This window comes from Penicilliopsis zonata (assembly GCF_001890105.1).
Source record: "Penicilliopsis zonata CBS 506.65 unplaced genomic scaffold ASPZOscaffold_2, whole genome shotgun sequence".
NCBI lineage: Eukaryota > Fungi > Ascomycota > Eurotiomycetes > Eurotiales > Aspergillaceae > Penicilliopsis > Penicilliopsis zonata.
The window spans coordinates 1,887,490-1,914,911 of record NW_019208912.1 but is presented as its reverse complement, the minus strand read 5'-3'; the positions used below and the strand labels follow the sequence as shown (position 1 = coordinate 1,914,911).

The 27,422-nt window shown below is 51.2% G+C and overlaps 16 protein-coding genes across 16 annotated transcripts; 7 read left to right on the top strand and 9 right to left on the bottom strand.

Annotated features, from left to right (window-relative positions):
* Positions 1-761: 761 nt before the first annotated feature.
* ASPZODRAFT_128920 (hypothetical protein) lies at positions 762-1,588 on the top strand. Its single transcript, XM_022722152.1, has 3 exons — positions 762-1,086; positions 1,144-1,396; positions 1,454-1,588. Exons 1-3 carry the CDS (start codon positions 808-810, stop codon positions 1,534-1,536), a joined length of 615 nt encoding a protein of 204 aa, XP_022584809.1. The 5' UTR covers positions 762-807; the 3' UTR covers positions 1,537-1,588.
* Positions 1,465-2,295, bottom strand: ASPZODRAFT_128915 (hypothetical protein). The gene is made up of 2 exons (XM_022722151.1): positions 1,968-2,295; positions 1,465-1,915 (listed from the first exon to the last, which is right to left on the bottom strand). Exon 2 carries the CDS (start codon positions 1,816-1,818, stop codon positions 1,651-1,653), a length of 168 nt encoding a protein of 55 aa, XP_022584808.1. The 5' UTR covers positions 1,819-1,915; positions 1,968-2,295; the 3' UTR covers positions 1,465-1,650.
* Positions 2,296-2,575: 280 nt separating this feature from the next.
* On the top strand, positions 2,576-3,384 carry ASPZODRAFT_58423 (hypothetical protein; the record flags this gene model as incomplete). The annotated part of the gene is made up of 3 exons (XM_022728766.1): positions 2,576-2,719; positions 2,772-3,263; positions 3,319-3,384. 3 exons carry the CDS (start codon positions 2,576-2,578, stop codon positions 3,382-3,384), a joined length of 702 nt encoding a protein of 233 aa, XP_022584807.1.
* A 302-nt stretch (positions 3,385-3,686) lies between these two features.
* Positions 3,687-5,461, top strand: ASPZODRAFT_128914 (hypothetical protein). The gene is made up of 3 exons (XM_022722150.1): positions 3,687-3,874; positions 3,983-4,439; positions 4,489-5,461. The coding sequence occupies exons 1-3, from the start codon at positions 3,726-3,728 to the stop codon at positions 5,311-5,313; spliced, it is 1,431 nt and encodes a 476-aa protein (XP_022584806.1). The 5' UTR covers positions 3,687-3,725; the 3' UTR covers positions 5,314-5,461.
* Positions 5,462-5,570: 109 nt separating this feature from the next.
* ASPZODRAFT_128913 (hypothetical protein) lies at positions 5,571-6,089 on the top strand (the record flags this gene model as incomplete). The annotated part of the gene is made up of 2 exons (XM_022722149.1): positions 5,571-5,662; positions 5,742-6,089. Coding segments are annotated over exons 1-2 (359 nt in total), but the record flags the coding sequence as incomplete, so codon positions are not given.
* Positions 6,090-6,583: 494 nt separating this feature from the next.
* ASPZODRAFT_139605 (hypothetical protein) lies at positions 6,584-7,754 on the top strand (the record flags this gene model as incomplete). Its single annotated transcript, XM_022724570.1, has 3 exons — positions 6,584-6,969; positions 7,040-7,654; positions 7,703-7,754. 3 exons carry the CDS (start codon positions 6,584-6,586, stop codon positions 7,752-7,754), a joined length of 1,053 nt encoding a protein of 350 aa, XP_022584804.1.
* Positions 7,755-8,162: 408 nt separating this feature from the next.
* Positions 8,163-9,731, top strand: ASPZODRAFT_58497 (hypothetical protein; the record flags this gene model as incomplete). The annotated part of the gene is made up of 1 exon (XM_022728771.1): positions 8,163-9,731. The coding sequence occupies one exon, from the start codon at positions 8,163-8,165 to the stop codon at positions 9,729-9,731; it is 1,569 nt and encodes a 522-aa protein (XP_022584803.1).
* A 199-nt stretch (positions 9,732-9,930) lies between these two features.
* Positions 9,931-10,824, bottom strand: ASPZODRAFT_164270 (hypothetical protein; the record flags this gene model as incomplete). The annotated part of the gene is made up of 1 exon (XM_022726664.1): positions 9,931-10,824. The coding sequence occupies one exon, from the start codon at positions 10,822-10,824 to the stop codon at positions 9,931-9,933; it is 894 nt and encodes a 297-aa protein (XP_022584802.1).
* A 1,087-nt stretch (positions 10,825-11,911) lies between these two features.
* On the bottom strand, positions 11,912-13,914 carry ASPZODRAFT_13379 (hypothetical protein; the record flags this gene model as incomplete). The annotated part of the gene is made up of 13 exons (XM_022723354.1): positions 11,912-11,969; positions 12,031-12,197; positions 12,259-12,313; positions 12,375-12,456; positions 12,507-12,551; positions 12,605-12,871; positions 12,935-12,967; positions 13,029-13,047; positions 13,103-13,359; positions 13,419-13,454; positions 13,534-13,689; positions 13,749-13,787; positions 13,881-13,914. 13 exons carry the CDS (start codon positions 13,912-13,914, stop codon positions 11,912-11,914), a joined length of 1,248 nt encoding a protein of 415 aa, XP_022584801.1.
* A 304-nt stretch (positions 13,915-14,218) lies between these two features.
* On the top strand, positions 14,219-16,870 carry ASPZODRAFT_164268 (hypothetical protein). Its single transcript, XM_022726663.1, has 7 exons — positions 14,219-14,625; positions 14,679-14,729; positions 14,789-15,295; positions 15,344-15,520; positions 15,583-15,866; positions 15,933-16,692; positions 16,741-16,870. The coding sequence occupies exons 1-6, from the start codon at positions 14,483-14,485 to the stop codon at positions 16,655-16,657; spliced, it is 1,887 nt and encodes a 628-aa protein (XP_022584800.1). The 5' UTR covers positions 14,219-14,482; the 3' UTR covers positions 16,658-16,692; positions 16,741-16,870.
* ASPZODRAFT_139600 (hypothetical protein) lies at positions 16,829-17,521 on the bottom strand (the record flags this gene model as incomplete). The annotated part of the gene is made up of 1 exon (XM_022724569.1): positions 16,829-17,521. The coding sequence occupies one exon, from the start codon at positions 17,519-17,521 to the stop codon at positions 16,829-16,831; it is 693 nt and encodes a 230-aa protein (XP_022584799.1).
* A 224-nt stretch (positions 17,522-17,745) lies between these two features.
* Positions 17,746-19,590, bottom strand: ASPZODRAFT_1138566 (hypothetical protein). Its single transcript, XM_022721071.1, has 3 exons — positions 19,024-19,590; positions 18,930-18,964; positions 17,746-18,868 (listed from the first exon to the last, which is right to left on the bottom strand). Exons 1-3 carry the CDS (start codon positions 19,225-19,227, stop codon positions 17,971-17,973), a joined length of 1,137 nt encoding a protein of 378 aa, XP_022584798.1. The 5' UTR covers positions 19,228-19,590; the 3' UTR covers positions 17,746-17,970.
* A 427-nt stretch (positions 19,591-20,017) lies between these two features.
* Positions 20,018-22,422, bottom strand: ASPZODRAFT_2117511 (hypothetical protein; the record flags this gene model as incomplete). The annotated part of the gene is made up of 5 exons (XM_022727772.1): positions 21,827-22,422; positions 21,224-21,757; positions 20,971-21,162; positions 20,637-20,908; positions 20,018-20,571 (listed from the first exon to the last, which is right to left on the bottom strand). Exons 1-5 carry the CDS (start codon positions 21,943-21,945, stop codon positions 20,018-20,020), a joined length of 1,671 nt encoding a protein of 556 aa, XP_022584797.1. The 5' UTR covers positions 21,946-22,422.
* Positions 22,423-22,558: 136 nt separating this feature from the next.
* ASPZODRAFT_149647 (hypothetical protein) lies at positions 22,559-23,854 on the bottom strand (the record flags this gene model as incomplete). Its single annotated transcript, XM_022725506.1, has 2 exons — positions 22,559-23,378; positions 23,439-23,854. 2 exons carry the CDS (start codon positions 23,852-23,854, stop codon positions 22,559-22,561), a joined length of 1,236 nt encoding a protein of 411 aa, XP_022584796.1.
* An 853-nt stretch (positions 23,855-24,707) lies between these two features.
* On the bottom strand, positions 24,708-25,658 carry ASPZODRAFT_59196 (hypothetical protein; the record flags this gene model as incomplete). The annotated part of the gene is made up of 2 exons (XM_022728827.1): positions 24,708-25,570; positions 25,622-25,658. 2 exons carry the CDS (start codon positions 25,656-25,658, stop codon positions 24,708-24,710), a joined length of 900 nt encoding a protein of 299 aa, XP_022584795.1.
* A 287-nt stretch (positions 25,659-25,945) lies between these two features.
* ASPZODRAFT_157198 (hypothetical protein) lies at positions 25,946-26,747 on the bottom strand (the record flags this gene model as incomplete). The annotated part of the gene is made up of 2 exons (XM_022726302.1): positions 26,031-26,747; positions 25,946-26,002 (listed from the first exon to the last, which is right to left on the bottom strand). The coding sequence occupies exons 1-2, from the start codon at positions 26,658-26,660 to the stop codon at positions 25,946-25,948; spliced, it is 687 nt and encodes a 228-aa protein (XP_022584794.1). The 5' UTR covers positions 26,661-26,747.
* Positions 26,748-27,422: the final 675 nt, after the last annotated feature.

Here is a 27,422-nt window from a genome sequence, read left to right as displayed (position 1 = left end):
TTAGATTGGATACCGGTCTTAGTCATCGGCAACAGACACTCGTACAACATTGCGTAATCGAGTATTTGGGTCATTCCTATCAATATCGATGTCTTTTCTTGTCTTGATGATAATGAAGATCATTGAATATCAGAGTACATCAGATTGAATCTAGACCATATCCATAGCGAAGCTATAAGCCATGGAGTACTCTGTTCATTGACCCATAAGAGTACGTAATCCGCCGACACGCCATCGACACCAATGATAAGCAATTTTGCTCAGCAATGGCGAATAAGCTACGATCCGATCCTGGAACCAACCATTGTCAATCGGCGATAGACTTCACACCGCTATAGTATATAGTAAATAGTATGATAGTATAGTACCAGGGTATAGTGATCATAATAAGCTACAATATAGCAATAAGTAAAGTATCAGCATTGACTGTATACATAGGTAGTAGGTATTAGTACTCGGAGGGTGTACTGGGTGACCTATAGAATAGTTACTAGGTAGGATATGTACGGAGTACATACTACATACTATAGTTAACTACTAGGAGAGTATCTACTGCCAGATAGGTAACTAAACTATTCACTTGGCGTCAATATTGGATCATAAATTTATCGATAACAAAGACAGGTACGGAGTACTCCTTAATGATCCATTCTTATCAGTCCTGTCCATCGCCGAATGATCGGACATCGGACATCGGAGTTTGAATAGAACATATAAACAGATACATCCTTGAACTGAATACCAATAATCAAATAACAAAACAAGAATACTACTACCAAGAATACTACTACTACCACTACCACCGCAATGACTTCTGTCCTACTACCCACTTCTACCCTTTCTACCCTTCCTACCCTTCCTACCCTTCCTACCTCGCCTACTACCACATATTCCTTCCACCAACTGGTGCAGGACATCAAAGCCCATCTCGGCAACGATGGCATCGAAGAAGACCCCGCCCACCTGATCTCCCTGATGAACAGATACAGCTCCGATGCCACAGAATGGATGCGGTACTTCCACAACGATCTGTCGAGGGGGTATACGCGCAACTCGATCGCGAATATCAACGGAAGAGCAAACCTAGTACGACTCCAATGAAGAAGTTGAAGAAGAGCACATATTCTAAACTAATCCGTCTAGTTACTTCTCGTCTGGAACCCTTCGAAAGGGTCGCCCGTGCACGACCACGCCAACGCACATTGTATCATGAAGATCCTTTCTGGTCAACTTACGGAAACGGTCTTCCAGGCTCCTGAGGCGGGAGAGAGCAAGGGCCCGCTGCAGATCAAACAGGAGTCGGTGAGGCGGGTGAATGAGACGGCGTATATCTCGGATGATATCGGGTTACATCGGATGTGGAATAATGGACAGGAGGTTGCTGTTTCATTGCATTGTAAGTTTTTCTTTCCCAAGCTTCTGACGATTGTCCCAATGTCTTACCAAGTTATAGTGTATACCCCCCCCAACGCAGCGGATTATGGATTCCATATCTTCGACGAAGAAACAGGCCAAGCAAGCCATATCAAACCATAAACCATAGGCCGCAGCCTTACATTGCCGCATGGAGGATCTCCATCAACCCCGCCAGATCAGGCAATTCGGTCTTACCCGCCACAACGTCGCTGAGTGTGTGGTGTGCTTCCTCTATTACCCGACATCTGCCAGACGAGAGGGAAGACCCAGGAATCGGACGAAGCGGGCGACGGCGTCTGCAGCGGATGTTTCGTGCCAACCCAGTGTCATCGTTGAAGATGGAGAGGACGTGGACGTAGACCTGGCTTTCTCGTGTGTTAGGTTCGGTGTATCAAAGGACATGGAGGAGGAGGATACAGGTTGTTATTCCTGGATATTATTAATGTATATTAACGAATTATGATTGCTACTTGCCGTGTTGAACTCCAGCGACGCTCCCCTGACTTTATCAGTATAAAGCGTTGACTATTGACTTTGACTGTGTTACTTACCAACCGATGCCCCATTGCATGGCTTGCACCAAACCATATCCCCCATTTCATCGAAGGAAACAAAGCCTGTCTAGACACTGACACCCGTAAGAAATCAGTCATGGTCATAGTCGTAGCCTGTGAGTCCCTTGGTTGCGTCCATGAGCGATTCCATCTGCTCGACGGTGAACTGCGCGATGTCTTGCTCATCAGCGTAGGGGATGTCGTCGAGATAGGAGGAGTACAGGATGGCCTCGTGGCCTTTATGGCCGGGGAGGGGAGTTGCTGAACGAGGGGCATGAGAGTAGCTGGTAGTGTCAAGAGTTCAGATGATAGAGGTAGAGGTAGTGATGTTGATAGAGGGAAGTTCTGAGATAAGATGAAGTCATTGGGGGCGAAATCGACACCGATGAAGAGCAGATCAATATTGAAAATTAGAATGCTAGAAATGAATACTAGAATACTAGAGTATTAGAGTATTAGAATATTAGAATATTACATAACTAATAAATATTCTGTACATCCTAATTCTGCATTGATGATCTTTAGTGGTATTTATCAATTATTATCCGAGTACGAGATCTTCCACTCGATAACTCATATCATCACTTTACAAGTATCTATCAGTAATGGCTGAACATCTTTTTGACGACTTTTTCTCTGAAGAAACCCCGGTGAGACATGATGTGAAATTTGTCGAAAAACTCAAAGAATCCGCGCATTCTGTTGTCTTCAAAGTCGAGGTCCGTGGAAGACTCTGTGTGATGAAGGTGGTGAGTTGGCTTCAATGACTTTTCTCTACTTACAAGAGTATTAAACTCCAAGTATCGTGATAGAGGCCCCTGTGAATTCGCTTCTCCTGACCGTGAAGTCGACCTCTTTACCAAAGAATCGACTGCGTACCAGCGACTGAAAGAAAAGGGTCTTTGCCAGCGAGGAGTCATCCCTGACTTCTATGGAACAATTACTAAAATACAGCCCAAACTGTGGCCAACCTTGGACAAATTTCACGAGGACGAGTTGCCGCCGAATGCTGTTCTCATCGAGTATATTCCAAACATGCAGCAGATGGACCTGACAACCTTTTCTACAGAGCGACTCGTCAAACTGCGGGAAATCCTGGATGAATTCCATCAGGCACGCGTTCTCCATGGTGATCCTAAACCCAGGAATATGATGGTCTGCAGCGATCCAGAGAGGGTCCTCTGGATTGACTTTGATGCCGCGCAAACGTTCCCTGAAGGACCTCTAAGCGCGAAGAGAGAGAAGTGGGTGAAGGAAGAGGTGGAAATGATGGAGTATTTCATGACAGCGTTGGTAAGATTACCCTAAGAATTATATAGAACTTGAAGATTAGGAACTGACTATTCAGGCCGAGGATTACAAGGAGGGTAAAATCAACCGTACATGTTCTTATTATTATGAATGGTTTGTTTAGAAGCATGAACTGATCTACAGTAATACTATTTATTATGCATTCATAACGCTGCACAGTCACAGTATAACAAAGTCAGTCTCACTTCAATCCGAGTACGAGATTTCACAATATACATAATCATTAATAGCATGTCTAATTGCTAGATAGCATACTCCGTATACTACATAACATACCACATAATACTATATAATATCCAACATAGTATCTGTGATCTTCGGCACTCGGCATCGGCAGGCATCAGCATCAGCAGTGGGTCGTCAAGGATAAAAGTCAAGGCCATCCTTTTCCCTTTTCCTATTAATCTACCAAAGAACTCTGTTCTGGACTCTACTCTACTCTGCATGGAGACCAAAACCCCCGACGTCGAACTGGCCGTGCAGCCCCAAATAGTCGGCTGGGATGGGCCTGACGATCCGGAGAATCCCTTCAACTGGTCCAGAGCGAAAAAGGGCCGCCAATTGGTGGTCATGTCGATTAACACGTTTCTTACGTAAGTAATATACCTTAATGCCTTAATGCCTTATATTCAAGGCATACAATGCCTCAAATATATGCCTTAATGCCTTAAAGACAGTGCTAATACAGGTCACGAATAAAGTCCCCTCGCCTCTTCCATGTTCGCGCCCGGCGTGGCAGACGTATTGGCCGAATTCCACTGCACATCAACTCTGCTGGGCTCCTTTGTCGTCTCCATCTTCCTGCTCGGGTACATGGTCGGTCCCTTTGCCATCGCCCCGCTGAGTGAGCTGTACGGCCGTCGCATCCTGTACCATGTGTGCAACGTGCTGTTCCTGGTGCTGACGGTTGCGTGTGCCCTGTCGCGCTCGCTGGGCCAGCTGTTCGCCTTTCGCTTCCTGGCAGGCATGGCGGGCGTGTGTCCGTTGACCATCGGTTCAGGGACTGTCGCCGACATGGTTCCCAAGGAGAAACGCGCGGGCGTCATGTCCATCTGGGCGATGGGACCCTTACTGGGTCCTGTGGTTGGGCCGGTCGCGGGGGGGTTTCTGGCCGAACGAGAGGGATGGCGATGGGTGTTTTGGGTGATTGCCATTGCAGTACTTCCCTCTTCTCTCCTCTTCTAGGTAATTGTTTCTAACTTTTTAGACAGGAGTATTGGTGGTGGTCAGTCTCTTCGTTTATAATGAAACGTACGCCCCCCTGCTTCTCCAAGCCAAAGCCGCCCGTCTCCGCCGAGAAACAGGCGATGCGTCACTACGCAGCGAACACGATTCCGACCGGTCGGCCAAACATGTGTTTTTCCTTGCCTTGACCCGTCCCGTCAAGCTGCTCTTCCGCTCCCCCATCGTCATCCTCATGTCGCTCTACGCCGCCCTCACCTATGGATACATGTACCTGGTCTTCACCACGCTGACGACCGTCTTCGAAACCAACTACGGCTTCTCCCAGGGTCTAGCGGGGCTGTCCTACCTCGGTTTCGGCCTCGGGTGTATGCTCAGTCTGGTTGTCGTGGGGCGGATCGCGAACCGCATCGCCCGCGACCACTCGGCCAAGGGCTGTTTCACCCCCGAGTCGCGGCTCCCGCCCATGATCTTCGGCTGCTGGTTCATCCCCATCGGCCTATTCTGGTACGGCTGGGCTGTCCAGGCGGACACGCACTGGATCGTTCCTATCCTGGGCACCGCGGTGTTTGGTATCGGCATGATGTGCGTCTTTATCCCGGCCAATACCTATCTTGTGGATTCCTATCTGCGGTACGCGGCAAGTGTCACCGCTGCGAATACCGCGCTCCGTTCTTTACTTGGCGCCGTGCTTCCCCTGGCCGGTCCGGCCATGTACGACGCTTTGGGCGTGGGATGGGGGAATTCCATCCTGGCGTTCATCTCGTTGGTGATGTGTGCCGTGCCCTTGTTTTTCTGGAAGTACGGCAGGCGCATTCGTACTAGTAAGAGATTTCAACTGGCTTTATAGTCGTCAGTCCGAGTACATACTCGTACAAAGTACGAGCCTACAAAGTACGAGCCTACAGAGTACGAGTACTACCTAGGTATACTCTAGGTACTAGTTCTAGATAGATAGAGTTGATAGTACCAGATATGACTCATCATGAGTATCCTACAATCATTTCTTTTTCTTCTTTTTCTTCTTTCTTTTTCTTCTTTCTTTTTCTTCTTTTTCTTTCTTTTTCATTATTATTATTATCTATATTATTCTAATTCATGCAGCTTCTCACCCCCCGACTATCCCTGCGCCCGCATTCCCCCTCGGACGCGGCGGCAGTTTTTAGCATCCGCTCTGATCCATGCGTTATGAAGTGGAGGTATCTATAATAGCACCATAGTATACTATATATACGATATACTATATATACTATATACTATACTAATCTAATACTAAAGTGTATCGAACCCCGATTCCACCGAGGCACAAACCGCAGCATGGCTCACCCGCTTCAACAATGAGACATGTTTCGGATACGCGGTGATCCGGACAGATAAATTGATCGGCACGATCGGACTGCGAAGGGAAGCTGAAAAAGAAGAAAAGACAGCTGGAAAGGAAGAAGAATGGGAACTGGGATATCTGTTTCGGTCGGACGAATGGGGCCAGGGATACGCCACCGAGGCGGTGCAGGCGTTTCTGGCGTATTTTCTTACGCAGCCGGTGATATACCGGGCGGGCGTTATTGCCCAGGTGGACAGGGGGAATGTGGCCAGTCTGAGGGTGCTGGAGAGGGTGGGCTTTGAGAGGCGAGGAGGAGACGATTTGATAGAGTTATTTTGGAGGACAGAGTGATACTACCTTAGATAACTAACTAGAATCCTACTCTACTCTGTACTTTAAGTATGCTATTTTAAGTCGACGCTAAGCATTCTTATCTTACCTTATTCCTGAAGGATATGATATTACATCTATTGTATATATATTATATGGTATAGATTATACTATTATGTGGTATATATGATATATTATATGATTTACATCTATTGTATATGATATATTATATGATATAGATTATACTATTATGTGGTATGCATCATAATATAGTTTGCTGACGCGTCCTCCCCAATAGGCAGTGCTCGTCATCGGGTCACGTGATCTCGCCCGCTGTCTGTCCGACTTTGCGCCGTCTCTCTCTTCTTCTCCTCTTCTCTTTTCACCTCTCTCCTCCTCTTTTCACCTTCTACCTCTTCAATTTCCTTCCTCTCCCCCTCATCATAGTCTGCAGGCAGATGTAACAATGAGACCCGCCGTCCGCGTCGGCCTTGCTCTGCTGCTCGTCACGGCCTTCTTCCTCTTCCTGCGCGCCCTGCCAGCAACCGCCCACCCGCCCCCGCCGCCTGAGGCTCGCCATCCCTCGCCCCGACCGCATCTCAGCTACTGGCCCTTTGGCGATGCCAATGCCGTGGCCCCCGCCGCCCCCAGCGAGGATCAAGTGCACTACGTCGGCGATGAGATCGATCTGTCCGAGCAGAACAAGCCGGACGAGGTCGACTCTCTCCTCCGCGACCAGCAACAGGATGGGCCCTACGCTACCGTGCCCATCTCCACTCCGAACGACCGCACCATTGTCGTCGGCAAGTTCAAGAATCAGAACACCGATTGGGTGACGAGTGAATTGAACGAGTATGCCTCATTTTACTGTCTAGGTTGTCAAGTTTTTTTTTTTTTTTTTTGTTAAGTGCTAACGATTTAGATGGCGGAGTGTGGTATATACGCTAGACGACAAAACCGCCCCCCTCCACACCCCCTCCAGCAAAGGCCTCGAGAGCCTAGCATATCTCCAATACATCATTGACCACTACCACAACCTCCCCCAGACGATGATCTTCCTGCAGAGCGACCGCAATGGTCAACCGCAGGTCTGGCGAGTAGGTCAAAAGGGCTACTATTCCACCTCCTCCTCCTCCTCGCGCCTGTACAAGCGCGATCTGGACAACGTGCACAACATCAAGAACCTGCAGCTCGACTACGTGCAGAAGGTCGGCTACGCCAACCTCCGCTGCACCCTGACCCCCGGCTGTCCCGCCGAGATCCAGCCCTTCCGTAACCCGCCCGACCCGGGCAAGGACACCGAGAACGCCTACGCCGCCGCCTGGGAGCAGCTGTTCAACAACACAGACGTCCCCAGCCTCGTCGCCGTCCCCTGTTGCTCGCAGTTCGCCGTCTCGCGCGCCCAGGTCCTCCGTCGCCCGTACTCCGACTACGAACGCTTCTACAACTGGCTGCTCGAGACGCCCCTCCCAGACGCCACCAGCACCCGTATCTTGGAGTATTCATGGCACATCATCTTCGGGCAAGACCCGGTGCAGTACGTTTCTCCTTTCTGTATTGTTCTATTGCCATGCTAACTCTATAGTTGCCCCGAACTACGCCATTGCTACCGCAACGTCTATGGACGGGGATACTAACTGCTGGCCAGTCCCGTTCTCGTAATAAGTCAAGGTAAATAGTCATAAATAGATCTGTTAGCTGTATATGATACTTATACTTATACTTGATACTTGTAGTAGCCTGCCAAGAAGCTAGTATACTATATAGTTTAAGCCTGGCAAAAGCCGGCTAATTCTAGTACTGCGCTAGAGTATTTCCCCGGTATTGGAATGCGGGGAACTTCCCCAGAGGAACCCTCTTCAGTCTAGACCCCTTTATCACGGCAGGAATGCGGAGGCTGCTCCGTGCCAAAACGGGAAGAGCAAAAGGTCTATATATTCCTGCAATACACCAGCTCCATCTCAACCATCTCTCATTGTCATTCAAAAATGTCCAAAAACGAACAGTCCAAACACGAAGAGGTGGAAATGGAGGAACACGTGGAAATGGAGGAAAAGGTCGACGCCCACGAGGTCGTCGTGCAAGGGTCCGAGATGCTCAAAGCCGCCATGGAGAAGGAACCCCCTCAGCCACGGCACAAGCGAATGCTCCAACTGTACGCCATCGTGACGGTCGCGTTCCTCTGCTCGAGCATCAACGGCTACGACGGCAGCCTGATGAGCAACATGCTAGTCATGCCGACGTTTGAGAGCGAGTTCGGCGCGTCCATCGTGGGGATCAAAGCCGGGTACATCAGCGCGATGTACACGATTGGCGGCGTGTGTGCGTTACCCTTTGTCGGACCCGCGAGCGACACCTGGGGCCGACGCGCGGGGATGTGTATCGGGTGTGGGTTTGTGATACTGGGGACGATCATCGAGGGAACAAGTAACATTTCAGGCAAGCTTGCGCAGTTCCTAGCGGGGCGGTTCTTCCTCGGGTTCGGAAACAGCATTGCCGCCTCCGCGGCCCCGATTTATGTCGTGGAGATCTCCCACCCTGCGTACCGCGGGGTCATGACGGGCCTGTACAACACCATCTATAATGTGGGGAGCATTGCGGCGGCGGGGGCCCTGCGCGGCGGCGAAAACCACGCGGGAAATACCGCCTGGCTGATCCCCACGTGGGTGCAGATGCTTATGCCCGGGCTGGTGTGTGTGTTGGCGTTTTGGCTTCCCGAGTCCCCGCGCTGGCTGTACTGCAACGACCGCGCCGAGGCGGCCCGGGCCGTCATCGTGCGTTACCACGGCCTGGACCGCGAGGACTCGGCTTACCTGCATCTCCAGCTGGCAGAGTATAGCGAGGGTCTCAAGCTGGATGGCGCAGATAAGCGCTGGTGGGATTACAGGGCTTTGTTCAAGGACCGGGCCTCCCGCTACCGGCTGATGTGTAATCTCATCCTCTCCGTTTGGGGCCAGTGGTCCGGTAACGGCTTCACCAGCTACTTCATGCCCGCGTTTCTGGCCACCGCGGGCGTCACAAATGCCCTCACCGTCCTGAACATCAATCTCGGCACCTCCTTTTCCGGCTGGTTCATCTCCATGGCGGGCGCGTCCTACGTCGAACGCATCGGTCGACGTACCTTGTTCTTCAGCGTGCTTCTCGGCATCTCCTTCTGGTGGGTCATGATCACCATCTCCGCCGCCATCTTCCATCATACGGGGAGCAAGGCCGCCGGCGACGCCGCCATCCTCTTCGTCAATCTTTTTGGAGCCACCTACTCCTTCGGCATCACCCCCTTGCAAGCCCTGTATCCCGTCGAGGTGCTCAGCTATGAGCAGCGCGCAAAGGGAATGGCCTTCTCCAGTCTCGTCGTCAACGCCGCCTCCCTCGTCAACATGTTCGCCATGCCCGTCGCCATCGAGCGCATCGGTTGGAAGCTCTACATTGTTTTCGCCGTCTGGGTTCTGGTCGAGGCTGCCGTCGTCTACTTCTTCCTCGTCGAGACTAGGGGCCGCACCCTCGAGGAACTAGATCATATCTTCCAGTCCGACAATCCGCGCAAGGCCTCCATCGCGAAGAAGAAGCTCACTCTCGACGCTGACGACAATATCGTCGAGGTCGCTGAAGCTTAGTCTATCTCGTCTCCACTCAGACTGAATCATAGTCCATAGTATACTTCATGGAAGAAATTATTTTTGAATGGATATATTAATAAAAACAAGACGTAGAACAACCTGCATGCTGAACCGCTATGCCAGAACCATGATTACTGTACTAAAAAAACTAGTTGGAAATGCAAAAAAGGGTATCAAAGTGTACAGGAAAGCATGTTCATGGCAGCTCGTGCGTCGCCGAGGGTTGGTTCGCCGGCAACTCTACCACAGGTATCGACGATGGAGCAAAGGCCGGCAGCTCGGCCTGGGCATACGATTTATCTTTATCATAGTATTCAGTGGGAACCGCCCCACCGGCATGGGCAGCCTCTGGTGGGAAATCCACATTATCACCCGTCGGAACGGAGGTGTGGTTGCGGTGTCGGCGGCGGAACCAGAAGATCAGACCGATGATCGCGGCGCAGGCTACCAGGCCGCCGATGACGGGGCCAGCAATCCAAGCTTTAGACGATGATGAGGAAGAGGAGGATGAGGATGAGGAGGATGCGGTGGAGGATGACGATGCAGAGCCGGTGTCCACGGCTGTGCCGCTGCTGCTACCGCCTGCCGACGTGGTTGTAGCGGTCGCTGTAGGGAGCTTGTCGAGACCGCCGGTGACAGTCAGCGTCGCAAAGACCACCTCCGAGCCGCTGAGTGATGTTCGCAGATTCTCCGTGTAGTCGGACGTGCTGGTAGCAGTAGTGACGGGGTCGTAGACTATGCTTTCAGTGCCCCAGCAGTTGGCCGAGGTGGTCGAGGAGATCTCGCACGTCTCCCAGATGGTCACAATGTCGGTGAGGGTGTCCTTGACAACGGTGCTCGACTGCAAGTTAAACGCAAACGTCGACGGGCCATTGGTGATGGTGACTGGCAGCAGGTAATAGGAGTTGGTGCAGTTCGCCGCCAGGGACGGCCGGCAGGAGATGCCAATCGTCGTCTCGTTGACCTGCGTGTCGACCTGGACGAGGCTGCCATAAACATAGTCCATGTCCCATACCCCTCCCCAAAAGACGTCGAGAACATTGACCTCGACGGCCGCTGTTATCTGGGAATCGGCTGCTGTGGTGGTCATCGTTGCAAACTGATAGGATCGTTCGTGCAATCTCCAACACAACGGCGAGAGAGAGGATGTCCCAATAAAATAATAATGAGCAAGTCAGACTAAGCCGGATACAAGCCCTGTCTTTTCCACCGCCCCCGCCTCATCGATGACCATCATTATTACTATTATCGTACGGAGCCTCGTTCCCCCGGTGCAGCCGCATATGGGGCCGAAATGCAACTGGTTCATCTGCCACAAGGTGGCCAATCTCATGTCGAGCGGCTTGTCTAGTGCTGACTGCCAAGTAGCCGATAAATTGCCAGAGGGCTAATCGACCATGCTTATTGCTCTAAAACACGAGGTGAACCTGCGGTGGCTGTAGGTAGGACGGGGTTCCCCCTCTCCCGGGTCAGTTGGGTCGCTTGAGTTGCTGACACCCATCGAGGGCGTCCAGCGAGACAGCGACACCGAATATATTGATTTGTATGAAGATCCTCCCTCCGATTGTCAGAGCTGATCCCCTTGAATCCTATTGCCGATACTTCCCTTGAGAGAGCCGTGGTGGAGCGAAGAGAAGCTGCCAGGATTCCTAGCGCAGTGGGTCGATGGAATGATACGAGGGCAAGGCTGTGCGCTGGATGGAAAGCAGAAAGCAGCGGTTAGATCAAGTTTGAGAGCAGAGGAGCAGGGATTATCACCGTCAGGGTCCAGCGATGGGAATGGTAATTATAGTACCGGTTTCGACAAGGCTGCTTTTGACTGTGGCTCTGCAAGCAAATTTCAACACACCGACGAGACTCTTATTGGACAACTCATTGTGAGAAATCAGACGCCAAGACCGGAAGATTATCAAACGATCCACATCCAGATGGAAGTACCGTGTGCAGAGAGGAAATTAAGGGTCAAGAGGCTTGGAATGACAGTGGCAGCTTGAAGGTTGACACCAGGCAGCTCCAGGTGGGTCAGGGCTGTGTGCCTAAGGCCGCAACTTTGCCATTCCCTGATTAACTACAAAGCAGAGGGCATCATATATAATTCATTCAGCATTGATGGCATTTTTTACATGGTATATCTTGGACAGCGGATTCAAGCCTCCTCATGGACCGCTTTATCTTATTTATGCCCGGCTGAGACTCTCGCCCTCCTCGGCCTTCTGGAGACCGTACTTCTTCAAGCTGGTGGTAGATACTTGTCAGCAAAAGACGCGATGAATTCTGACGAATGATTAGAACATACCGGATCGACGAGATGGCAATGAAGCCGGTGGTGTCGGTCGGGGCAAAGTCCTGGAGCGAGTCCATGGACGCCTCCTCGGCATCGTACAGCTTCTCGGTGCTGCTAGAGCGGCCGAGAATGTAGGCGTTGCCCTTGTAGCAGCGCACACGGACCTCACCGTTCACCCGCTGTGATTCCAGTTAGTATGGACTTTATGAAAATGATAGGATAGATGCGTATTGCGCTTACCTTCTGACTGAAAGTGAGACTGTTCTCAAGGAACTCCCGCTCAGGGCTGAAGTAGCTGGATGGAGGTTAGCATGAATGACGATCCGATCTACTGTGCTGATGTCTTTCCCACTTACTAGCCGTTGTACAGGAGGGTGGACCAGTTGTGGGTCACGAACTGGTCACGGAGACTGCGGACCTGGCCGTCCAGCACGAGACCTGACATCTTTTAGTTTGCTGCGCATGGTCAATAGGAGGAGATAACCTACCCTCAAGGTCAAGATGGGCAGAACGAAGAATGGTCATGGCAGGAGCTAAGAAAAAATCAGTATCCTTGGGGGGAAAAGACTAAGGCAAAGTTCCTTACAGTCGTAGCAGCCACGGCTCTTGAGACCGATGAAGCGGTTCTCAACGATGTCAATACGGCCAATACCGTGGTTGAAGCCGATTTTGTTGAGCGCATTGAACAGCTCAACGGGGTTGGTGAACTCCTGGCCAGGGGTAACAACCTTGGTGGGGACACCCTGCTGGAAGTGAATGGTGATATCGGTAGGCTCATTGGGAGCGGTCATGGGGTCGGCAGTCATGGTCCACATGTCGGCCGGGGGGGTGTGGTTGGGGTCCTCCAGGACGCCTGAATTCAAATTCTGTCAACGATGTTCCGATATTATGAACGCTCTGAGCTTAAATGACTTACCAGCCTCGTAACTGCAGTGCGCAGAGTTGGAGTCTGAAGAAGGTTAGCATTGAAAACCGGAATTGGTCGCCCAAGTTGCCAATCCGTTACGTACCCATCGACCAAGGTTTAGCCTGGTTGAAATTAGCGGAGATCCTTTTTCTTTAGAGTGTAAAATTCGGTGTTTACCTTGGTGGAAGTGACAGGAATGCCCGTCTGGGCAGCGTAGTCAAGGAGATCGTTGCGGCCAGCGAAACGATTGAAGAACTTGGGATCACGCCAGGGGGCAATGATCTTGATGGAAGGCTGGATGGCATAGAAGGCCAGCTCGAAGCGGACCTGGTCGTTACCCTTGCCAGTGGCGCCGTGGCTGACATACTGGCAGTTTTCGCGCTGGGCAGCACGCATCTGGGCCCGGGCGATCACCGGACGAGCCAGACTGGTTCCTACATCTTGTCAATCGACCTGTGTGGAGTTTGAAAAGTGACCTCGATTCAAAGCGTACCGAGAAGGTAGCGACCCTCGTAGATGGCATTGCACTCTGTGACACAAAATTAGCCCCGCTTCTTCTTCCATTGATACCAGTGCAGCAAGGGGGGGGAGGGGGAAGATCTGCTTACGGATGGCGGGGAAGCACAGCTCAGTGATGAATTCCTCGCGGAGATCCTCAATGACCATCTTCACGGCACCGATCTTGAGGGCCTTGGCCTCGACGGCAGCCCAGTCCTCCTCCTGGCCGACATTGGCGAGGAAGCAGACGACATCGTAGCCCTCCTCTGATGGGTATGTTAGTCGGTTCGATCGTAGCGGCACGAGCGACGGAGGAACAGCGTACCAATGAGCCAACGCAGGATACAGCTGGTATCGAGACCGCCTATATTGAGAAGTCTGTCAGCTTCTTCGAACAGAGGTGCGGGGGAAAACCCGCTGTTGAATCAGAGACAAAGACATCCCGACGGTGACATACCGGAGTAGGCAAGACAGACACGAGGTTTCGCCATTGTGATGATTCGCTGGACGTTCTTTCAAGCAAGTAACCAACCGAGAGCTTAAGTACGTTGGAGTCAGACAGCTTGGCCAAAGGAGTAAGGTAGTTATTGCCCACCGTCCCTGACGATTGACTCATCGTGGATCGCCGTGCACGTGCCACCCGCCGTTACGTAATATCAGCTACGGGCTTGGTGGGAGTTAAGCGAACCACTTACAACGCTACTTTGTATCTAGCTCCCAACAAGATAAGGAAGCATTATCATTACGGCGTATGTAGTGTAATTGATCTCATCTGATTCCACCCTAGACAACATGGGTTCTTTCTCTGGGTGTAGAGAGCAAGCAACTGCCCAGCAGCAATGAGTCATCTACCGAGGGTCTCACAGCATCAAAGAGTTACGTACTGCCTCTCCGCTTTGATAATGGAATTACATAACACCCCGCAATAAAGATAACGGCTCGACTTGCCATCCGGGAAGAGAGCCTCGGCTGCTCTTGCTTTCCGCTGAGAGCTTATGTAAGACGTCCCTGATCCAAAGAGGAAGGCACGTCTCCTCCGACCTCAGGACAGTCAACTTCATGCTGTTACCAGCCGTTTGTCCAGGCATGGAATCAGATATACGGTTCGTCTGCCCACGCCCCAGGAACCCGAGGGCCTGTGATTCATGCAAAAGCCACAAGACCCGATGTTTGCCCAGCAGAATAGACGGAGCATGCCAGAGGTATAGACCATTCTACTCTAGCCGGGGTCTCTCTCTAACACAAGGGAAATTAGATGTCTAAGAGTGTCAAAGAAGTGCTCTTTTACAACCTCAAGGAGCCGCAGGTACTGTCTTGGTCTTTGATTGTTTGAATTTGAGAGCTTACGTCCTGTCACCCTCGCAGACCGCAGCCAGAAACATCGGACAAGTCGCCTATTCTCGCCGCAACACCCAAAGACCCTGAATCGGATGATTTGTTGCAAAAGCTGTGCTCTGATGGCTTTGGTCTCAGATACACTGATGAAACAGATCGTTTATTAGCGCACCACCAGCAGTTATTCCAGAAGCCTCGGCCTCAAGCTCCATCGGAGGAACTCGATCGTCCTGCTCCTCTGCAACCACGCCATGAGATGAAGCTCACTCCAAAAAGGGCCAGGGAACTCTTGGCTGTATTTCGGGCAATGAGCCCCTATTTCCCGTTTGTGACTATCCCGCCCAATGCTACAGTGGAATCGCTCTGCGCCCGCCGTCCCTTTTTATTCTTGGCGATTCTTACCGTTTCGTCGGCCGGGGATCCATACCTGCAGCGGATTCTCAATGAAAAATTTCGGATGCTATTGAGCTCGAGGATCATCATTCAAGGGGAGAAAAGCCTTTACCATCTCCAGGGATTGCTAGTCTATTTGGCATGGTAGGAGTTCCCCACGTAATCTGCAGGATTATTCCTCTGATCCTACAGGTATCCATTACATCTAATGCCCATGAGTCATCAAATTTTCAAATATATCCAGATAGCCATCGGCATGCTATCAGAGCTAAACCTGGACGAGTTTGTCACGGGAAGATTATGGCCAGACTCATCCCACGAAAGTGAGGCGAAACGTGCTTGTCTGGGTTGCCATTACCTTTCTTCGGCGTAAGATACCACGAGTTCTTCTTTTTCATTACCATATAAAGCTAATCAATACTGTCAAACAGAATAGCGGTCGGCTTTAGGAAACGCAATCGTCTCAAATTGACTCAATCAGTGAAACAGGTTATATCGGAATTTTCTGCATACGATGAAGGGTCAATCGAAGCCACATGCGCAGCTACTATGGGGCTTCAATCTGTCATAGATGGTATTGCAGACTGTGAGCTTGAGACTTGGCTAGAAATTGCTCCATATACAGGAGAATGCCCGCTGTCGGCCCTGGTAAGGTCCTTTGAAACCCAGCTAGCCGATATACATAGCAAAAGGTTTAGCAGTCACCAAACCCAAGGTGAGTTCCTGGTAAAGCCTTCACGTCCAGAAGTTGTACTAGATTGACTCTTGTTGGATTGCTCAGTTCTACTTGAGTTGGCTCGGTTATTGGCTCTAGTCAAAATGCACGCCATACCGGTGGACCAGCCGCGGCAACAGCCAGAGAGAACCAGCGGACAGCCAGTTGATGCCTTGAGCTACTTTCAGGTCTTGAGCCGATGCTGGGAGGAGACAATCAACCTTCTTGAATATTACCTCCGCATCCCCAGCGACGAATATGCTAAAGTTGGGTTTGTATCACGGTCTTGTGTTTCACACGCGGTCGCAGCCTTTTCTCGGCTCTGTGATTTCCAGATACCAGAACTTCCACAATGGCAACCGCTAGTAAATGAACGGCGAAGCAAGTTTATGGCTCGCTTGCGCGATCTGAGGGCCCAATTCGAGAAACTTTCCAGAAGGGGCCAGCAGGCTGGAGAGCCGCCGGACTACTTCTCCCTGTCTGTTTCCATTATGGATCTAATATGTTCTCGTTTGAAACCCTCTCCGGAACAAGCTGAGAAAGATATAGGAAATCATACAGCGAAGCACAGTCGTTGTCCAATGCTAAACGGGAGCCTGAAGGAAACAAACTATTGGGCTGATTTTGAAATCAGCCTACAGCAGTGGCCAAAATCCGATACAGATTTCTCCAGCCATCTTCCAGAGTTATTTAGCTATGACTGTACAGGCCAGGAGTGCGCATCAGCTTCTACGGAGCTCGGATCTTGGCCTTCCTCGTTTACAGACTGGATCAACCTGCCTACTGAATAAAAGACGGGGGCCCTCGACGGATCGTTCAGTTGATCCTAATCACCATCAGCTTGATGCGCGTTTACAAATGGCGAGGCTGTCACCTGGAAATATACATAGACACATGACATCTGTATCATCTGGCATATATTATGATGATATATTTCGATTAATGTCAGCTAGAAGATCCCCTCAAATAACCATCTGTTCTGGTTCTCGCCTCCAGTCATACTCAACCACAGCGGCAATTCTATCAGCGGCTTCTTGCGAGACTTCTGTCGATACCAGATAGCAAGCCGCGTCCAGCCCGGATGAAACTCCTCCAGCAGTGAGAACCCTCACTCCGGTCTTGCAGCGACCGCCATCCACGTAGCGCGCCTTGACGACGTTGATCTTTCCACAGGCGGGGTCCTCTCCCATTTCTCGGAGCATGTCGAAACAGGTATGGTGAGTCGTTGCAGTCATGTCGGCGAGAGCACCGGCTGCGGCCAGGAAGAGGGCACCCGTGCAGACCGAGAAGATGGTACGAGCAGGGGACGTCGAGTTAGGGTGGTTGAGGAAACGCTTGACAAATTCCAGCTCCGGAGAAGCAGCCCTGAGGAGGGGCAGCAGGATGCTCGGCGAGCCCCCAGGCACGACCAGGATGCGAAATTCGTCCAGTCTGCTGGTTGCTTCTTCGAAAGAATAATCACGAATGTATCTGTGGTTTCTCCTGGAGTGGACGACCTCAGACGCAGCGACAAGCTTCACATCAAACGCCAGGTCGGGATTGATCGCGTCGGCGCCAGTGTAGGAAGCATTGGAAAGAATCTCCAGCGGGCCGTTGAAGTCCAATACATCGATTCCCTCGAACAGGACGATGGCGACGGGAATGGGCGATGCCATAATGAGATAGGTAGAAGAAGTAGTTGTCGTGTAGTAGAGCAATGGAATGGAAACTGTTTCGACCAGAACACGCGTCTTGTCTTGCTATATATATATGTCATCTCGTCAGCATATCCCGGCTCGACTTGCCATCCGACCTGCATCGGACAGACTGGCCCCGGATGGCAGCTGTACGCGAGGGAGACAGTCTTTGTTTCCACGGCTCGGGTTTAGGCATGGAGCTACAGAGATCTCGTGAAAGCTGTGTCGGCGGATGCCAGAGACGATGTATGACAATCTTGCGGGTGAAATTGGCACTCGCTTTATGGATGGGTATATTCGGGCTGGAAAGACGGCGGGTGGATATGTTGATGAAAGCGATTCCATAGGATGCATGTTAGGAACAAATCTCATTGTTTTATCACATTGATGGCTTTTATAGCGCCAGACCATTGGATCATAGATATTGCTCATGCCATCGGTTTCTTTCCGATCATTAGATACATCGGGGTGAAGATATTCTGCCGCGCCCCTGCCACCAAACAATCACTCGCCAGACCCAGATTCTCGGCGGCCTTTCGCGACCCCCGTGGGAACAGCCGCAGATTCTCCATCGCGCCGATGAAGGAATGGGCCAGTCCGCGCCCCCACCAGGTCATGCGGGCGATGGTGAGAAAGTCCCAGATGGATCCCATGTGCTTGAAGTCGCCGGCGATGGGGTAATACCATGGAACCGTGTCCCCCTTGGCTGCCAGGTCGTCGTGGAAGACTAGCTCAAAGCCCGCGTTTCGGATGGCCGCTAGCCCGTCCGCGACTTTGACCATGTTGGAGATCCCATTGCCCTGCTCGATACCCTGGCGGATCTGGCGCTGTTCCGTGTCCGAGTCATCGTAGCTGTCTAGCATCAACCATTCGTACACGCCGAACACGCCGCCGGGCTTCAACACCCGGAAGATCTCGCGATACACCCCCTCCAGATCGGGGGCATGAACGGTTGCTTCGATTGCGTAGATGGCATCGAAATGATTGTCTGGAAAGCCCATCTGCATGAAGTCGCCCTTGACAAAGTCGAGCCGGTCAGACAGTCCTTCTTGCTGTGCGTAGCGCGTCGCGCGCTGGATCTGGTAGTCATTGTTGTTAAGACCGGTGATGTGCGCGTTGCTGAACTTGGCGATTTCCCGCGCAGGCCCTCCGACACCGCAGCCCACGTCCAGCACTTTCATGCCTTCTTTGATCCCCGTGCGCATGGCTAGGTAGTGCTCGTGCCGGGCGATGGCCTGGTGGAAGCGCTCGCCGGGCGCGAACCGGCAGAAATGGAAGGACTGACACCAACCGTTCTCGTACAGGTCAGTCGAGAGGTTGTAGTACCTTTTTGTCTCGAGTTAGACCATAACCATCTCTCATCTTCTCGTGGAAAGAGAGAACCTACTGTTGAGTCAAGTTTGCATATTGCGACCGTCGAGCCTAAGAGAGAGTGCCAGTCAGCATGTTGTCCCAGCGTTGCCCTCCTGAAAAACACATACTGCCCGGTCGTCCGCGGTTTCCACGCCGGCCTCTTTCGTGCCCCAATGCTTGAAGTACTCATCCGCAACAACCTCATGTGCCTTGGCGTCTTTGCTGCGCATCGCGCGAAAGCCACCGTGTGCCTCTGATGACTTCCCATGAAGAATGCCCGTGAATCTGGCGTCGCGCTCGTGGTCTTCGGGTTGCAAGGGAGGGCCTGTCATTTTCGCGGGATCTCTTTGTGATTATTCACCGAATGCTTTGATGGTGGACTAGAAGCCCGGTTGCATCGAGGATCTTTTATATACGCTCCCGTCAACATTCTCCTTGATGTCAGCTCCTCCATGCTTGCTCCCTTCACGACCTCCAGCACAGTGCCGACTGACTATCACCACTGTCCGGGAGAGTAGCTCTTTCTCTTCCGTCCGGAGTAGTGGATCCGGAAAACTGCAGCCCCGAGCGATCTCCAACATGGCGTGACGGCCGGATGGGCGAGTGGAGATCCGACCGATAGCCTGAATAGAAAACCAAGGCAAGCGGATTCAAAATTTGCGAAATCCGACTGGCTGCAAGGTTGCTTACCCCTGTATGGGTTTCGACTTGTCCACTGCCTGCGGTCTAATTTTTCTAGGACTTGTTCCCGGGGGGTGATAATTGCCTGCCATTCTTGTTTCGGTTGTCCTATTGAATACTGATGTTTCGGATTTGAATGGTCTCTCAGTAGATGAAGCCCTGCTGTCTCGTTGAAGAAAATTAACAGAGATAAAATGTCAATTTTATGGAAGGAAGCAGCATTACCTGTTCCTTTATTCAGTTTGGAAAGTTGTCAACACCGTCGTTGGGTAGGGTCACAGTGGATAAGAGTCGGGTGAGGACCTCTTTTTCGTTCAGAAAAAAGGTTTAAATCCCATGATGGACACGGTGTCGGTTCTCAAGTCGAACTCATAGTGGCTCAGGGCGAATTAAATAGACCAAGAGAGGATGAATGGATGCAAAGATACAGTGTGATGACAATCATACATTCCAAGCTGTGAACAGCTCCCCCCACAAGTCAACTCCTAGCATGTCCCCAATTGAGGGATCAAGGAAATCCTCATTCATATTCAGTGGCGTGGACATGAGTTCCGACCGCTCTCTAGCCTCCCACCGACTGCGGATAGAACGAAAAGCCTGCATGGCTTTAGAGAGAATGGGGTTCTCGACACCCCCGTCCAAGCCAGCGAGCACAGCTGCTTGCTGGAGCACGTCAAAGAGTCGATCGAAGATAATTTGGATATCTACAATCTTGCGAACGGCAACTCTGTCCCATGCTGGATCATCCAGAATTGAAAGACGATACAGAGCCGACAGAGTTTGGTTCACCTGCCCGCAAATCGAGACTGGGAGGTCGAAAAATGCAGCCGGGGGTATGGCGAAGAACAGATCGAAGTACAATTTGACGCTGTCAAGACAGGCGTAGAGACAGTCCAGCTGCAAAGAACGAGAATTCTCGAGAACAATAGGCAGGCCGGAAAGCGCAAAATCATTTATGGCCAGAGTAGCACTGTGTGCATGTAATAACAACACTGCTGGAGACAAGGTCAGCTCATACATCGTATGATCGGCTTGGCGATAGCTAAATCATCGACCTTACCATGAGTCTGCAGATGAGGTCCAAAATTTCTCCTAGCTTGATCCAACTGCGATCTAAGCGCATGGAGATAGAAAGGCGGAGGTGCTCGAACATTGTCACTAGCAGTGGTCATTCCATCTTGCCAGCCCGTTTGAGACACTAGTTGTATTTGGACCAGGTGCACCAGCAGCTCGTCGTTAGTGCACTCTGGTTGTGTCTCCAGAACTTGAAGGCATCCATTCAAGTACGGAGTCCACCGCAGCGCATCAATCTTCAGGATAAAATATGAGAGCCTAGTAGGTGGCATAAGCTGAGACCTCCATCAACGAGATTAAAACGCGAAGATCATTCTTACGTCGATGTAAGTAGAAAGCAACCAACAACCGTTCTGCGTTCTTCCATGGTACGAGTTGGAGGACTGCTATGTTGACAATCGTATTGGCAGACACGGTTGGTCAGAGGTCTGTTCAGACCCAGCTCAAATACCAATCCAATGGCGAGGTGTGTCATGGCAAATACCCTGGACTGATCAACTTGATATTGGAGCCTGGTAGAGATATAAAGTGAGAGTTAGGAATGTCTCGCTCCTGCTTTTCGGCATCACTGACCATGAGAGATATACAAGAATTCCCAGCAGCAGGTCTAGCCTGTCAACCGTTGAGTCGTGGATGATTTCCTGGCCCATAATCTTCCTGGCTTTCCGAGAGAGTGCAAGCTGCTGTGGGACATTCGTGGTAGATATCGTCATGATACAGAGGTACAGGAACGGCCGCTCCTGACGCAGCTGCTGGACTGTCTTTTCTGGCGGGATATATACCAGGGGCATGTACTGCGACTTTTGCGTCTGGAAGCGAGTCAGATATTCAGCTGCCTCGCTGAGAGTCGGTTCGGGTCCAGTGTCCATTCGGCCAGAATCTGAAGAGTCATCGGTAGTTGAAGTTGACTCGGCCATTGGACATCCACCTGCTGGCACTCGAGCGAGCGATTCCCCCTCCCCAATCTCCACACCACTGGTTTTCAACAAGTTTGTCAAGTTATCCAGCTTCTCCTCCAATCGAGCCGTTTTGGACAACCGACCTTTCTGTGGGTTCCGCCGCCGTACCGTTTTCGACGGACGACATTCTCTATCGAGACGATGACACCTGAGATTGCCGTCAGCATCTGAACGTACAAAGTCCGGCTCTAATAGTTGTTGGGTGAGCAGCACCGACCTCTCGCAACGGTCTCCAGCGGTCCGCAGTATGCATTTGCACTTCGCCAGCGCGCAGGGTTCACACGCACGACCATACGGAGCGGGCGTCCGACCAGACAGCAGTGTCTCTCGGTCCATGAGCTAATCTCCTGGCCAATTCAGATGAAACTTCCTTCCTCTGGGTGCTGGAGAGATCCAAGAGGAAGAAGAGCGAAAACAAACCAGGAGGGGAAGCAGGAATATTTTACTAATACTACAGTGAGTGCTTACGGTAGCCCGGAGCCGGCGATTGGAAAATACACCGAACCCCGATGGCTGCCTGAGGCTTCCACTATCTTCCTCGTCCACGACTTCCTGAACAACAAACACTCTTCTTCTTCCTCTTCTTCTCTTCCTTTCTGATCTCCTTATTGCTGCTTTTCTACGACAGAAAATCGAGCTGGTAGGCTGAGATTCTGTTTCTTGATCATTGATACTCATATCTAATGAACCATCAAGTCGATTTGAAAGCTACGACTCCGTGCTACTAGCAACGACAGGGGTGATACCGTCAAGGTGGGTGCCTAGAACTATCCCGGGCTGAGTTAGGTGGTTGTAAGTAAATAGTGGGTGAGAGAATGAATCAAATTGTTTCGAAAACTGATCAAGTCCCATTTCTCAGACCTTAACCATATCTCAAACCATACAACACAAATACGCCGCTCGGAGAGAAAGACCTTGCCAAACTCAGTCTTTGTAAAAAAGCGTCTAACTAATCGCTGCGAAGCCGCCTCCAGAGTTCCATTCTGAGAGCGTCAGCCATGTGCCTAGTCCTTTCGACTGCGCCCTTGTTCTCAACGGCCCGTCGCAACAGGAAGTGAAGACATTCCGAGGTTGAGCCCCATGCCAGGGCCTTGAAAGCTTGCGGTACAGCCGCCTGCTGTTTTGGACACTGTGGATCTGCTCGTCGGCCTTCAGCTAACAGTTCGCAGCTGATATTATCCGCCATACCCTGTAACTGGCCGAACTGCGTGGGGATAGTGGGTTGTCCTTGCATGATCCGGCTCCGGTGCAAGGTGCATGCCTTGTGGACGCTTTCTGCATTGTGGCCGGCCACAAATAGTCGGACATCTGGAAACGGGTGCATGGAGTCGTCTAGAGGTGATTGCTGACTCAGAAGCCTGGCAATAATATGGTTGTAGTTTCGGTCTGTGTCTTGTTTTGTGTCGTGGATACGCGAGCGAATGTCGTGGGCAATATACGCTCCACGAACAAGCTTGATACCTAGCGTCCAGCCTTCCTGCTGGGCGAGCTGCAGATGGTGGTGCACGTTTTGCGCCGATGACTTGAGATACGCTTGGATGGTATTGAACACGACCGCCTTGCCCTGGCCATTGTACTTTCGCATTAGGCCGATAGTCCATTTGTCAATGGCATGTTGGAACACCTGCTGCTCAGCGTCGATCCAGAGGCGAGATCCCTGCCGGGCCGTCTGTTCACAGATTTCATCCATCGCGTGCTGGATGCATGCCGGTGGGATCGGATCTCCTCGTGACAGTGCCTCGACGGCTACAGGACCTGCGCCAGTGAATCTGTGGTGTTATTATTTCTCTTTCCGCGGCGTTTTAGCTCTCGGTAATTCAGGATCTTACTTCATGCTCAGATAGTCTCCTGGCCCGATCATCTTCAGCGTTTGCAGGTTTCCCAGCTTCCATTCTTCGACGGCTCGAAGATGCAGTGTCTGCTGGTTCTGTTCAGAGATGGGGATGTTGCAATCTTCAGGCTCGTTGACGACAACCTCGCGGGCATATCCAAGAATCACTCCCTTGTATCCCATATCTTTCATTGACTTCACTGACTGTCGGACCTCGGCCTCGTCAGTCCCGGCACAGAAGTGGTTGTATATCGTCGCTCGGAGAAGGTGGTCGACTATAGGATTCTTGCGAGGATCGAAAACGGGGGATTGGGAGTTGACTACAAGCTTCATCATTGCGAGGCAAGGCTCCAACAGTGGCGAGGACATCACACTAGTGAACATCAAGGAACGCAGCAGTGTTCCGGTTGGCATCATTGCCAGCGACGGTGGTTTCCCCTTTGTCGAAGGCGCCGTGTACGGGGAGACAGCGCTGCTAGTTGAGTGGCCTCTTTGTCCAAATCCTTGCGCCGGAGGTACAACATGATCACGGAGAGCAAGATTTAGCGAGAGATACCTCGCGCTTAGTCGATTGATCTTCATGATGGATGCTAATATATACCTACCGCTGCTAGTATGCTGGAGAAAGATCAAATACTACGATGTACCAACACAGACATTATATACACAACGCAGCGTCCAACTATTTGAACGAAAGACAACCGAGGGAGGCTTTTTAATCAGCCACAACCAATTAACCCCTCTCTACCACGTCAATAGGATGCGCCTGGACGATGACACTCATGCTGAGTTCCCCATCGCGACTGGATGCCACCTCGGATTCTGTTCCCGACGAGGATCCTGTACTGATGGTTCATTTAAACGCCTCACGGAATCCAAGCTACAGATACTCTATGAAGCGGATGCCTATCATTGGAGATTAGCAGTCTCGTGCCATTGTGAACTGATTGTATCCTGCAGCGGAAACTTCGGCCTCCTGTGCCGCGTGCGGGGTGAAGCCTGGAAAGATCTTTGATCGTGTTCTGATGAAGATACAGAGACATCATTCCTGCAGCACATTCTAGAGTGGCATGGTCCTTCGGAAATAGACGGCGATATTCTTGATTTTGCCTGAATGTTAAAGCGAGAGACCTGATCTAATTTTGAGAAGTGTCTATCTCTATAGATATATATACACGGACGGCTTATCTCGCCAGAATGTCTTGGAAGAAGATTGAGAATAGAAAGGAAAAAGAAGAAAAAGATAAAAGTTAAGGATGTGAATGGATTATTTCTTTTGCAGCTTTTGCAGATGCTGCGTGCCATCGATGATAGCTTGAGCATACGTTCCTCTCACACCAGCCTTCTCCGCCGTCAGCAGCCCCTGGATGGTACAGCCGCGAGGCGAGGAGACGGTCTCGCGGAAGATAGCCGGGTGCGTGCCTGCCTTAAGCAACTTGGATAGGCCTAGCAGGCCCTGAGCTGCCATCTCCATCGCGTCAGCTCGGCGGACACCCTCGGCGACGGCACCGTCCAAAATACCGTCCAGCGCAAGGGAGAGCACGGCCATCGATGAGCCAGCCATCATGCATCCAACATCCATCAGATCCGGGGCAAGGAACTTGACCATGCCAATCTGCTCGAATATCCAGGTGATAACATCCACGTACCGGACCGGGATATGGGCGGCCGGCTGCTCAATGACGGTCATCGACTCGCCCACGCTCGCGGCAACGTTGGGGATCGCTCGCATAATAGAATATGATGATTCGGAGTTTGGGCTCGACCCCTTTTGGATATATTGCTGCAACTCTGCGCACGTCTTTCCCGCGACGATGCTGACCAAAAACTTATTCGTCAACGCCTCTTGCACGCCAGGTTCAGAGAGGACAGCCTCGGCCAGATAGGGCTTGCAGCCTAGCACGATGATATCTGCCTCCATCATGGCCTTCACATTGCTGTCATGCAGAACTTCGACCCGTGAGCTGTCCCGGGCGAATCTGGTGCGTAGCTTCTCAGCCGACCCGGCCGTCTTTGTACATGCGAGGAACCGCGAGACCGCACACGGTGCTGGCAATGACAGACTCGATCTCTCGGAGTCCTCCCGGGTTACATCCAGAATCCCGCCGAGGATGGCGGCTCCCATATTGCCTGGGCAGTTGAATTAGCTTGGCATTCTGCACCAGATTGGAGAATCATTACCGCATCCGACGAAGGCAAGGGTCAAAGAGGATGCCATTTTGTACAGCACACCAACAATAAAAGAAAAAAGCAGGCGATTTGAACAAATCAAGAAGGAAGAATGATGAATCATTCCCAAGATCTTCTTGAAGAACCCCACAGTCGCGATATCGGCTCGGCGACCCGAACCGAGCTTATCTCTGGAGGGGTTGCGAGAAACTCATTATGATATGGTGCAGTGTCTTTCTTTCCGAAGCAAATGGACGTTCCCAACCTCAGCTGCCCAGTCGAAAGCAGTGCGACCCTCGGAATCCTTGGCGAGGGGATCAGCGTGAAATCGCTCGATCAACATGCGAACCACTTTCGCGTTCCTCTTCCGGACAGCCAAGTGGAGGACCGGTCCTGGAGTGAGTTCCCTCTCATAGTCTACCGGTTGAATCGAGTTGATGTCTGCCGCCTTCCTCGTCTCAAGCAGGAGAGCCAGCATGTCAATGCGTCTCTGGAACGCGGCGTTGAACAGTGCATCGGTCCCCGAGACGACGGCGCCGTGGTCTAACAGCAACTCCATCACGGCACAGGACCCCCAGCCCGCCACTATTGATACTGCTGGGCGATGATCTATCTGTGTCTTGTTCGGTTCCACGCCGCGAGCCAGCAAGAAGGAGACCAGCGCGAGGTTCTCGAACTTCGCGGCCCATGCGAGCGGGGGTCCCGTATGGCCAACATACATGGTTTGGAGCGCTGGATCGTGACGGCAGAGCAACTCAAACACTGGCACTCGATCGCGGTCCAGGGCTTCCAGGATCACAACCCGGCCCAGCAGTCGCAAGTGGCCCTCTTTCGGCTTGCCTCCCTCCTGTGCGAAAAACAGGGTCAACAGGTAGTCTAGCACATCTAGCTGCATGGCCTGAATTGCAGTCTGGAGCAAGATGGTTGGGTCGGTGGTCGAGGTGAGTTGTTCCTCCTGCTTCTGTAGAACGCCTTCCAAGGTAGGAATCAGTCGACTCAGATCTCCATCCTTGATGAGGGATATTATCTTTTCCTGCTGGATATCGTCCATTATAAAGGATGGGGATGTATTCGGATTTCATAGGAGAGGCGAGAGAAGTAAGTGGTAACTAAGTGGGAGACAAAGGGGTAACACCTGAATGCCTGGATTATATGGTAGAGAGATTACTCTCCCTTTTTATATAAATAGCCAGTTAAAGGTAAAATTAGCTCGAGTCAACCATTTGATTTTGATTACCCTCAATCACTAAAATCCATGCATATATAAAGATTTTGTTTAATTTACTTAATTGCTCTGCTATAATGTGCCCTATAATGTAGATTTAAAACTGGTTCTATTCTTGACTTGTAGCTTTCATTTAGTTTCCCTATATCTTTTTCTCTCATACAGTCTTGAGACTGTGGCGAAGATTGAGCCAATTGTCTCTTATTGCGGAAATTGGATGCCTATATATATGTAATAGGCAACCTATTAAAGATTTGACAACTTGCCAGGCTCATAGACCCTAGTATGAGACATCGAGGCAGGGGAATATAGGGATGGACATGTAAATCATCCATCTAAGAGACCAATGCATGATGCAAACGGGGGAGATCAGTCTTATGTCCCATTTGGTGATGGCAAGCCGATGCTATTCTGCACAGTTATCTGAAGGCGTAATAGCAGCTTGTCCATTGAACGGTCGCTGCTCAGGAGATAGCATGCGCAATGGATGGTCAGACTCAGCGGAAGCGGGTGGAGCACTAGGACAGGATGACTTGGCAACTTTGGCCAACTCAAGCGCCGAATACTCAGTTACTCTAGCGAGTCAAG

Bases quoted from the DNA above. Each gene is read 5' to 3' on its own strand.
- ASPZODRAFT_164268 (XM_022726663.1), top strand. From the start codon at position 14,483: ATGCTGTTACCAGCCGTTTGTCCAGGCATGGAATCAGATATACGGTTC. The intron at 14,626-14,678 runs GTATAGACCATT...AAGGGAAATTAG, and splicing joins ATAGACGGAGCATGCCAGAG to ATGTCTAAGAGTGTCAAAGA. The intron at 14,730-14,788 runs GTACTGTCTTGG...TCACCCTCGCAG, and splicing joins ACAACCTCAAGGAGCCGCAG to ACCGCAGCCAGAAACATCGG.
- ASPZODRAFT_128914 (XM_022722150.1), top strand. From the start codon at position 3,726: ATGGAGACCAAAACCCCCGACGTCGAACTGGCCGTGCAGCCCCAAATA. The intron at 3,875-3,982 runs GTAAGTAATATA...TCACGAATAAAG, and splicing joins TCGATTAACACGTTTCTTAC to TCCCCTCGCCTCTTCCATGT. The intron at 4,440-4,488 runs GTACTTCCCTCT...CTAACTTTTTAG, and splicing joins TTTGGGTGATTGCCATTGCA to ACAGGAGTATTGGTGGTGGT.
- ASPZODRAFT_1138566 (XM_022721071.1), bottom strand. From the start codon at position 19,227: ATGACAGGCCCTCCCTTGCAACCCGAAGACCACGAGCGCGACGCCAGA. The intron at 18,965-19,023 runs GTATGTGTTTTT...ACTCTCTCTTAG, and splicing joins AAACCGCGGACGACCGGGCA to GCTCGACGGTCGCAATATGC. The intron at 18,869-18,929 runs GTAGGTTCTCTC...CGAGACAAAAAG, and splicing joins TATGCAAACTTGACTCAACA to GTACTACAACCTCTCGACTG.
- ASPZODRAFT_128915 (XM_022722151.1), bottom strand. From the start codon at position 1,818: ATGTCCTTTGATACACCGAACCTAACACACGAGAAAGCCAGGTCTACG.
- ASPZODRAFT_128920 (XM_022722152.1), top strand. From the start codon at position 808: ATGACTTCTGTCCTACTACCCACTTCTACCCTTTCTACCCTTCCTACC. The intron at 1,087-1,143 runs GTACGACTCCAA...TAATCCGTCTAG, and splicing joins TCAACGGAAGAGCAAACCTA to TTACTTCTCGTCTGGAACCC. The intron at 1,397-1,453 runs GTAAGTTTTTCT...ACCAAGTTATAG, and splicing joins GGTTGCTGTTTCATTGCATT to TGTATACCCCCCCCAACGCA.